The 11,188-nt window shown below is 41.0% G+C and overlaps 1 protein-coding gene across 4 annotated transcripts in view; it reads right to left on the reverse strand.

Annotated features, from left to right (window-relative positions):
- Positions 1 to 10,578, reverse strand: part of KIF6 (kinesin family member 6) — a 376,916-nt gene extending 366,338 nt beyond the window's left edge. For 2 of the 4 annotated variants that reach the window (XM_030795953.1, XM_030795952.1), the window contains exons 1-2: positions 10,400 to 10,483; positions 5,839 to 5,948 (exon numbers count right to left, since the gene is read on the reverse strand). In XM_030795953.1, the coding sequence (XP_030651813.1) occupies positions 5,839 to 5,948; positions 10,400 to 10,465 (176 nt within the window). In that variant the 5' untranslated portion in view covers positions 10,466 to 10,483. Of the gene's footprint in view, positions 1 to 5,838; positions 5,949 to 10,399 lie in introns of all 4 variants that reach the window. The other 2 variants (XM_030795951.1, XM_012496146.2) reach the window with 2 other exon arrangements.
- Between the last annotated feature and the right edge of the window lie 610 nt (positions 10,579 to 11,188).

Raw genomic sequence — 11,188 nt, forward strand, 5'->3', positions numbered from 1 at the left:
AATTACCCCATATTTACATCACTGGGCTTACCTAACTTAGCACAATGTTTGCCCTGTAGTCTCAACCACACTGTGCTGTTGTACTCCTGTATACAAATGGTGGGTAAACAGTATTGCTTTGACAAGATCTGCACAATAAATCCCTCTGAAAAACTGCAGCAGCTTTGAACCAAATAACAAATTGTGTGCTTTTTAGCTCTCAAGAGGGACAGTGTCTACAATTGGCAAGAAATTCAAAACTAGATAGCTGCATGAAATGGAAATACAAGAACAGGATGTAAACAGCCAAGGAACTTCTGATGTCTGACCTGTGAGAAAATAACGCAACTGTGAATTGTATGATTATTGAACTTAGTTTTAGTATTTTGAACTAAAGTTTATTTTTCCACTAATTTGGTGCTATATCCTAGCATCAACCATTTAATTCTCAGGATGGTTTTGTTTCATTTTGTTGACCATGAGTCAAAAGTCAAAAAGTAAATTAAGATAGACCCGTCCTGCAGAGAGAAGGTTTAATCAGATTGGCAATGGCTTAGGGGAAGGGGGTGGTGGTGTGGTGTCAATTTCACTCTTCTTGCAATGCTACTCTGACTTAGCTTAGTACTGGATTGCAAGCACAGTGGAACACTCGGGGTAGAAGACACAGAATCTATTTTTTTTTTTTTTTTTTTGAGACAGAGTCTCACTCTGTCACCCAGGCTGGAGTGCAGTGGCGCTATCTCACCTCACTGCAACCTCTGCCTCCTGGGTTCAAGCGATTCTCCTGCCTCAGCCTCCCGAGTAGCTGGGATTACAGGTGTGCCATCACACCTGGCTAATTTTCATATTTTCAGTAGTGACAGAGTTTAGTAGAGACAGCTGACCTACCTCCATTTTAGAGAAGCAAACAAACTATACAAAGAGATAATCTAAGGCACTCTGGCTAGTATGTCATTTAGCAGGGAAGATTGTATTTTAGACAGTAATATTTACTGTTTAGTGTGCCCAGATTGCTTCTCAAAACTCTATAGATGTATCACAGCTTTAGATATGAACACCAACATAACACAGAGGTCAACATAACACATAGCTGCTGAACTGCTTTTCAGAACACTGTGTAGTATGAGGTCTGAGCACATATTCTCAGCTTTTGAGGAGAATGATGATAAGGCTGGTTCACTTCTTTTATCAGATGGGTGATGACTGGGTGAATCAATTAGCCATTTTCTACCCCACTTCTTTAAAAAAGAGTAATTATATCTACTACCATGTAAATAAAAGAGATGGCAGAAGTTTTAAAGAAGGCAGTGAATCACACACATAATATCTTCTGAAAGGTACCTTGTGTAAAATTAACGATAGCATTTTCATTTCTAATTGATCTATTCATTCCACAAACACATACTGAGGGCCTACCATGTACCAGTCACTTCCAACAAGATTTAAATTAAACTAAAATGTAATTTTAGTATAATATCTACAAAGCATATTGAATTCCTTGGGGGAAAATGACATCCTCCACTATTTAAAATAACAGGTGGTAGAAACACAAGCAATCCAGATTTCTCTTTTTATTGACTTTTCCCCACACATTTTAGAAGAACAATTTTAGCACCAAAGTTTACAATAAACCATTAACTATATATTAAACATCAAATGTCATCATCCCAAAATATTGCATTTTATACAATATAGTTGCATAGTAATCTGAAAAGGCATTTTGATCAGCTGTCTTCTGAAAACCACTGAAGAGCACAGAAGAATCACGATTAGAAGGGATTTTAACAGGTTCAGTCTAATGATTAACAGAGGAAGAAGTCGAGATCCACAGAGATAAAGTAATTACTCCGAGTCTTAGAGCTCATCAATAATATGCCTTGAGACATAACCTAGGTTTCCTGATTCTTAGGAGGTCCTTTCATTTGTTAGGAACTTGAGTAGGCTTTTTCTAAACTCCATTTCAAACTCAGCATATGCTGACTTCTTCCCACCCTAAAGAGTGGTGCACTTCCTGTGCTTGTCCTCATCCCAGAAAGCAACAGCTCTATCGCTCTAAATGTTCAGTCCAAAGCCATTAGGATCTGCTTGACTCCTCTGTTTCTACTATACTTTATGTCTAATCCATCAGCAAACTCTGTCAGGTGAGACCTTCACAACATATCCAGAATTCAATTATTTCTCAACATTTCCACTGTTACCACCTTGGTCCACGCTACCATAATTTCTTGCCTGGTATCTCTTGCAATAGCCTAACTAGTCTCCTTTTCCCCCTTCCAGCCTGTTTTCCACATGTCAACAAGAGTGATCCTGCTAAAACGTAAGTGAGATAATTTCATTCCTCTGCTCAAAGCCCTCCATTGCCTTCTCATGGCTCAAGTCCTCACAATGACTTATAAGGCTCTATGTGATCTGGCCATTCTGCTGCCTCATGCTTACTGTACTCCTCATGCTTACTCTACTCATGCTTACTCCCCTCTACCTCTTGCTTACTCTACTCCAGCCACATAGATTTTCTCAAACATGCCGGGCGTCCTCCCCATTAGGGATTTCACTCTTGCTATTCCCTTCGCCTGAAAGTCTCATCTCTTAGATACTTGAATGGCTGGCTTCCTCACCTCCATCAAGTCTTTGCTCGAATGTTCCTTTACTGTACACATTCCCTGACCTATTAAATGTTGCAACCATTCCTCTCCTTCACCCCCTCGTCCAGCACTCCTCATTCCCCTTTTTAGTCACACTTTTCTCCATGGCACTTAGCACCTTCTGACGTACATTTTGCTTACCGACTTCTCCTCTATCTCCTCCCACTAAAGTGTAAGCTCCCTAAGAGCAGGAGCGTCGTTGTGTTCCCTGCCGTATTCCTAGCAATTAAAACAGCTCACAGTGGGTAGCTAATAAGTATTTATTGGTTGAATAAATGTTCTTGGGGGAAAACAGCCTTTAAAATGCTTAAATATTTATCTCTGAACATATGTGTAAGTTGAATATTTTATTAATTTTTAATTTTGAATATTAAAACCATTATTTTCAATTCGGAGATCTAGAAATAAGCCAATGGTGCTTTTACAACAATTGCACTCTGTTTGTATCTATATAAAGAATACTTTGGGGCTGGGTGCAGTGGCTCACACCTGTAATCCTAGCACTTTGGGAGGCCAAGGCAGGCAGATCACTTGAGGTCAGGAGTTCTAGACCAGCCTGGCCAACGTGGTGAAACCCTGTGTCTACTAAAAATGGAAACTAAATTAGCCAGGTGTGGTGGGGCATGCCTGTAATCCCAGCCACTCAGGAGGCTGAGGCAGGAGAATTGCCTGAACCCAGGAAGCGGAGGTTGCAGTGAGCCGAGATTGCATCATTGCACTCCAGCCTGGGCGACAGAGCTAGACTCCATCTCCAAAAAAAAAAAAAAAAAAAAAAGAATACTTTGGATAGGGTCCATAGATAAAGACATAGTAAACTGTTCTTATCAATCAAATGGAATCATGTTGAATAAAATATTTCGGCAAACTGTTGTTCTATGTAATAGATTTTGGCCTAGGCCAGCTGGTAACAAGTCACAATTATGAAGGTATGCTTACATCAGTTGGAGAATGTCCTCTTCAGAAAAAGCAAAGCAGGGGCCAGGCACGGTGGCTCACACCTGTAATCCCAGCACTTTGGGAGGCCAAGGAGGGTCAGATCGCTTGAGCCCAGGAGTTCAAGACCAGCCTGGGCAACATGGTAAAACCCAGCCTCTACCAAAAAAAAAAAAAAATTAGCTGGATGTGGTGGTGCATACCTGTAGTCTCACTACAGGCTGAGGTGGGAGAATCACCTGAGCCCTGAAGGTCAGAACTGCAGTGAACTGAGATTGTACCACTGCACTCCAGCCTGGGTGACAGAGTGAGACCCTGTCTTGGAAAAAAAAAGAAAGAAAGAAAAAGAAAAGCACAGGCTTTAGGGCTATTCCTTAAAGGATATAATGAAAGACAATGGGGAGACACGAAGACAAGGTGAGGACCGCCCCACCAGGCAACAATAGGTTCGCAAGCCCTGCTTGTACTTACTGTAAAAGACATAATAAGAAAATGAGGTAGAAGTGGAGGGAGAGATGTATATTATATATGAAAGACAAAAGGTAGAGTTATGAAGACCAAGGAGAATTCTTTATGAGACAACAAAAAAAGCAAGTAAGAATTTAAAAAGAAAAAGGCCGGATGAGGTGGCTCATGACTGTAATCCCAGCACTTTGAGAGGCTGAGGCAGGTGGATCACTTGAGATCAGAATTTCGAGACCAGCCTGGCCCATATGGCAAAACCCTGTCTCTACTAAAAATACAACAATTAGCTGGGCATGGTAGCAGGTGCCTGTAATCCCAGTTATTTGGGAGGCTGAGGCAGGAAAATCGCTTGAACCCGAGAAGCGGAAGTTGCAGTGAGCCAAGACTACACCATTGCACTCCAGCCTGGGTTACAGAGCAAAACTCTGTCTCAAAAAAAAAGAAAAGAATTTAAAAAGAAAAAGAGAGAAAGAGAGAGAGAAACAAACAAAAAAAAATCTGGGATAGTTTCATCCAAAGGGCAAAGGCAGGAATAGTCTCAAAACAGGGCCTTTGTAAAACAGTCTAGAGATACATTGAAGAGAAGAATTAGGACTCTTTCAGCAGGATCCAGAAATCCATCACCAAAGTTTGGGCCAGAGATCAAAGATGGATTTAATTTGGGCTCAAACTTCTCCAGAAATCAAAAGTGGAGATTAAAAGAAATAGATTAATCTGAAAATGGAGAATAAAGAGAATGTGAAATAGCTGTACTCCCTAAATTCAAGACCTAGCTATGAAAAGTGTATTCAGACCAAAGGCACTGATGATCATGCAAGGGTAGCTGTTCAGTATTTTTCAACTGAGCCATTACAGTTCAGCACTGCCCAAGAGAAATATAATGGCATCCGTAAATGTGAGAGCATATGTAATTTAAAATTTTCTACTAGCCACATTTTTAAAAAAGCAAAAAGATTAGTTGGGCATGGTGGTGCAGGCCTGTAGTTCCAGCTACTCAGGAGGCTAAGGCGGGAGGATCACTGGAGCCCAGCAGTTCAAGGCCACAGTGAACTATGATTCCACCACTGCCCTCCAGCCTGGGAGACAGAGCAGGACCCCATCTTAAAAATTTAAAATAAAATAAATAAACTTTAAGAAACAAAAAGAAACAGCTGAAATTACTTTTAATAACATACTTTCAACCAAAGTTAGAAGTTTCATGTACCAAAATGTTACAATTTCAGCAAATAATCAATACAAAAAATGTCTTGAGATATTTTACATTCTTTTTTCTTCATGCTGTCTTCAAAAATCCTTCATATGTTCTACACTTTACAGCACATCTCAATTCGGGTTGAACATACTTCAAGTGTTCAAGAACCACATGTGGCTTGTGGCTATGATATTGGACAGCACAGATATAGAGTATACATATGTGCATATGAGGTCCAAATATCATATATATTATAAAGAAGGCTTACCTATACAGCACACAAATGATACTGTAAGTTCTTACCTTCAGTGAAGTTTAATCATGCATTGGAACTTTCTGTGAGTGCTAAACCATAGTGGGTTGAGTAGGAAAATACTAGATAAACAGAGCTAGTGAAGAAAGGCTGGAATCTTGGAATACAATCTCAGATATAGAAATACACATTGTTTTTCACCTTGGGCACAGCAGTGAAAAGGCAACTTGAGTTCAATCTACTAGGTGAGACAAAGAGCTGCATTGCATTTTCCACAAGAAATGGTGCTAATGATTTCACAATGAATATTAATGCAGTACAAGAGTTAGTTCAATAATGAAACAGAAATGAAAAAAGGAGAAAGAAAAACTTACTTAAATTTGTAGCTTTCTCGCTTATTATTCACAAATCCATCTGCCAAATCACGTGGTAAGATAATTTCCAAGCTGGGTATTAATTTTTCATCTTCATCTATGGAATAAATCTGCAAATGTGAAGACAACGAATGGGTATAAAATGGTGAAATTATGGCTTGAACTATCACCATGTTATTATGACTTGTAATGATATGAAAATTATACTCTTAAGATTAAAAAGTCATAATATCATATAATTTGAATAATTTTTCTCTTTGAACTGTGTGTGGGTTCAGACAAATATATGGAACTGAACCAGAGGTAAAACCTAAATTAATGCTGTATCAAAGTTAGATCATCTTTGAATGATCTAACATTCAAATATGAGTATTTGACTATCTCTGTTATTATTGTCATTAAGAAACTAATGGCCCAAAAGCAACACTTTATCTAAGTATTGCTTTAATATTATGTATCAGGGGTTAACATTTTACTACAATCAGTAAGCATTTCTGAGCATTTACAAAATACCAGAGATAAAAGGACTAGGTTTGGAGCCATCTCAGATAGCTCACCAAGAATGCTCTAATTCAAGTTATGTTCAAAGAAGCCTAAGGTTCCATGAGACATTTTCAGGCATTTGATAAGAGAGATGTGGCTTCAAAAGACACATGTAATTCATGTATTTGATGTCATTTTCAAGGTTCTCATTCCAACTCAGCCACTAATTAGCAAGTGACCTGGGAGAAATCCTTTAGCCTTTCTAAGCTGATATGGAAATACAGGGTCTTCACCAACACCCTTAGGACTGTAACATTCTCTGATTCTCTTCCTGGTTTCCTACTCCATCATTTTTAATGGCCAGGAAAATTAAAAGTCAAGCCTATAAAGAGGTCATGTGGAATAAATAAAAGCATAAGATTTGGTGTCCCAAGACTTGGGTCCAACACTGAGCTCAATTTACCAGCTGTGTGAGCAGCCACCACTTTCAGAATTGAAGTTCCTTATACATAAAATGAGGAAAACAGAATTACCTCCCTTACAAGATTGCTGTGGGGATCAAATGATGTAATGCAAATGGAAGTATTTTGTAATGCACCATTAAAAAAAAGCCATTAGATTTAAGGTTTTTTTTTTTTGTTTTTTTTTTAAAAAGGCTTCTTGTCTTTTAGCAGGAAATAAAATTCTTTCTAACAGGCAATACTTCCTGTTCAAGACCCATTTAGATGCTTGGTTATGGGGGAAGAGTCATATTCCTAAGCAAGTAAAAGCCTACCTAAATCTCCAGAAAGTTTGAATAATTTCCTAAGTATATTTTTATTGAAACTTCTCATTTAAAATGTGAAGAATTCATGCAGAAAAGTCATTACATAAAATAAAGTATTTGTAGAAAGCAATGGCATCAGGCTCAAGGCTTTCTGGCTAGGTTTTCTCAAGAGACATTTAAAAATTATATCCTGTTGGGCAATACATTAAAAAAAAAAGTTTTATAGCCAGACAGGTGAGCGAAGGGGGTGTATAAGACATTAAACATACAAGAGTGAGGAGTTACATCCATTTTTAAAAATTCTATATTTCTCTGCTCAGCAGACAGAAAAGAATATTAACTGCCATTAATGACCCTCCACTACTCTGATTAAGACACTCTTTGAGGCCTTAAGAAAAGTCCCTTAGAACCAGATCACTTGTTTAGTGTAATATTGGCTTTCTATCCTTAGTCATAAAAATATTATTTGAGATAGCGAAGTTATTTTTTTAAGAAGACAGAACAAGTGCAAGGATGAATATGGAAATGTTTTGAAATGTATAAAGCATGGTACAAATGGAAAGCATTACCACTGTTAAAACTATCAAAGATTCATTTTATATATCCTTTTTATTTATCTGTTATTACAATTTACTTCATGATGCCTTAAAGAATAAAAGTAATGCAGTAATGAAGCTATAAAATGAAGAGAAAGAAAAAAATACCTTTGAGTCACTCTCAATTTAATACTACAAAAAGCATTTCTAGTCAGAGAAAGAACTCCACAATCTTTTGCAGACAAGAAGATACGGCATTAAACTGTGGAGTTTTTAAGGGAGAACAGGGATATACTAATTCAATATTTATTCATTCCCATTCTCTTTGTGTGTGTGTGTGTGTGTGTGTGACACCTAAAAATATGACGCCTAAAACTACTTCCTGGAGGATCAAACAATCCACTCTACAGACTCACCAAAGACATACAAAATGAGGTACATTAAAATATCCAAACACTGCATTTTAAGAGAAAAGAAAGTTCAATATTAAATCCAAGACTCTCCATCTACTTCCCTGAGCCCCACCCCTACCCATCCTGTCTCTTGACCTTATCCCAGCCTCCGCTCTGACTGCTGAGTCCATGTAGATAAGCTCAACAGTTTAAGCTAAGAATCTGGGGGGAAATGTTACATACAGTACACTCTTTACATATGATGCACTCTAAAAAGAAATGCATGTAAGTGATTATTAGAGGAGAGAAAATGGGAAGATACCCATGGTTCTTTCTACACTACTTTATTCCTGTTTTAAATACATAAATTATATGAGGCAAATGCTTAATCATAAGATGTTATGATGTTCCACATAGACATATACCCAGTATATATATGGAACACGAATACATTATTAATATGCCCACCCCATATACTCACAAATATGATCCAAATTGCCCTTGCCTAAATTGTCACTTTGGGGGGCAAAAAAGGTTTCCAAAAAGGGGATAGCTTTCAAATCAAAAACCTTTAATTAAAATTACAGCTCTGCTGTTCACAATAGCAAAGACATGGAACCAATCCAAATGCCCATCAGTGATAGACTGGATAAAGAAAATGTGGTACATATACACCATGGAATACTATGCAGCCATAAAAAAGGATGAGTTCATGTCATTTGCAGGGACATGGATGAAGCTGGAAACCATCATTCTCAGCAAACTAAAACAAGAACAGAAAGCCAAACACCACATGTTCTTACTCATAAGTGGGAGCTGAACAATGAGAACGCATGCACACAGGGAGGGGAACATCACACACTGGGGCCTGTCGTGGGGTGGGAGGCTAGGGGAGGGATAGCATTAGGAAAAATACCTAATGTAGATGACAGATTGATGGGTGCAGCAAACCACCATGGCACGTGTATACCTATGTAACAAACCTGCACGTTCTGCACATATACCCCAGGACTTAAAGTATAATAACGAATAAAATAAATGTTCTAAAATTGAAAAAAAATTACAGCTCTGCCGCTCCCCAGCTGGGTGCCTTGGTCACATTATTTAACCTGAGACTCAGTTTCCTAATCTGTAAAATGAGGAAAATGACACCAACCTTGCAGGGTTCTTGAGAGAATGAGAGATAATGCAGATAAAGCACCTGTCAGGTGGCCATTTCTCAAGATACATAAGAATGACTATGCTCCCTTCTAGGCAGAAGAGGGGATGTTTTGAAACATTTAAGAAGCATACAAAGTGCTGGGCGTGGTGGCTCATGCCTGTAATCCCAGCACTTTGGGAGGCCGAGGCAGGCAGATCACAAGATCAGGAGATCAAGACCATCCTGGCTAACACGGTGAAACCCCGTCTCTACCAAAACCACAAAAAATTAACCAGGCGTGGTGGCGGGCACCTGTAGTCCCAGCTACTCAAGAGGTTGAGGCAGGAGAATGGCACGAATCCAGGACAGGAGGCGGAGCTTGCAGTGAGCCGAGATGGCGCCACTGCACTTCAGTCTGGGTGACAGAGCGAGACTCCGTCTCAAAAAAAAAAAAAAAAAAAAAAAAAAAAAGAAGAAGAAGCATACAAAGTATCATTGCTCAGAGTCAGGGCAACGTCTTAACCTTCTTTATACCTTTCTGAATTTAGCACACTAGAGGAAGCACCTAGTAAATATTTAGTTAATTGTTTCTGAATGAAGTACACTTGCGTATTCTTTGGGTCAGGATGCTTAAGCATCTACCTATATCTATTAATACAACGAGTATATGTAAAGGTTCACGTTTATGTTGGAGAATAACAACAGTCAACTAATTACTGAGGCCCCACTGGGTGCAAAGTACTACATATGTGTATGCTTTGTGCATTTGTGTCTATCTATATTTGTATTATTTCAGAGGTACATAAACATGCATCTCTTGCTTGCACGTTTTGCCCGAGTGCCAAAACGTACCTTTGAGTGTATCTGCATGTGCGGTGCTGCGTGAGTTTCCCAGAAAGGTGCAATAAGTGCTTATGTGTAGTTGAAACGCACACTATACAGGCATACTGAACATGCACTAGTCTGCCCCCGCGTGAACACGTGTGCCTGGGTGCAAAAAAATGGCTCTGTGCCGGGTCTGCGCCGTGCCAGGTGGGAGTGGCCTGGCTGTCGGTCGCGTCGCTGACAGCAGTGCGCGGGGCACTTCGAGGCTGCAGGGCTCCTCGGTCAGTGTGTGCGGGATTCCGGGCGGCCTCGGCGCCCGCCAGCAAGCCCCTCACCTCCGCCCAGCCCCTTCGCTTGCCGCCCAACCCCAGCCCAAGAGGCCCCGCCGCGCCGGCGCCCCAGAGGCTCCAGCCCGTACCCCTTGTTGGTGCTTCCGGACAGGGGGCTTCACCCTCGCGAATATCTGGATAGTCTGCTTCACCATCTCCTCCCTGGCTCTGCAATGACCTTTGACCTCTTTCAGGCCCGGGCTGCCAAAACTAACTCCCACCACCTGCGGCGACCCACAGTCTTAGCAACAGTCGCTACGGACACTACCCAGTGAGCACCTTGGCAGCCAGGATCCCGCCTCCTCCCTCTAATTGGTCGCGACCCGAAGGAAGCCCCTAAGGGGCGGGGCTGGGGCGGGGCTAGGGCGGGGATAGGGCGGGGCTAGGGCGGGGTGGGCGCGCAGTGAAGAGAGCGCTGCGCATGCGCATGAGCGAGTGTCTGGGCTCTGAGTTTAGCGCCGGACCCGGCCTGGACAGTGTGGTTAAAGGGGAACAACCACCGTGCTTTGCCCCGCCGCGCTCATTCACCCATTTTATTCTCCATGCCCTTGCCTTTAAAAAAAAATACGGCACTGGGCCGGGCGTGGTGGCTCACGCTTGTAATCCCAGCAGTTTTTGGGAAGCCGAGGTGGAAGGATCGCTTGGAGCCCAGGAATTTGAGACCAGCCTGGGCAGCATAGTGAGACCCCGTCTCTACAAAAAATGCAAAAGTTAGCCAAGCGTGGTGGCGCGTCTGTATCCCAGCTACTCGGGAGGTTGAGGCAGGAGGATCGCCTGAGCCCAGGAGGTCGAAGCTGCAGTAAGCCGAGATTGCAAAACTGCTCCGGCCCACTTGGAGATCACAGTCTGAAGAAGGAGACAGATTTTTTTTTTCCTTC

The sequence above is a fragment of the Nomascus leucogenys genome, chromosome 17 (genome assembly GCF_006542625.1).
Source record: "Nomascus leucogenys isolate Asia chromosome 17, Asia_NLE_v1, whole genome shotgun sequence".
Classification (NCBI taxonomy): Eukaryota; Metazoa; Chordata; class Mammalia; order Primates; family Hylobatidae; genus Nomascus; species Nomascus leucogenys.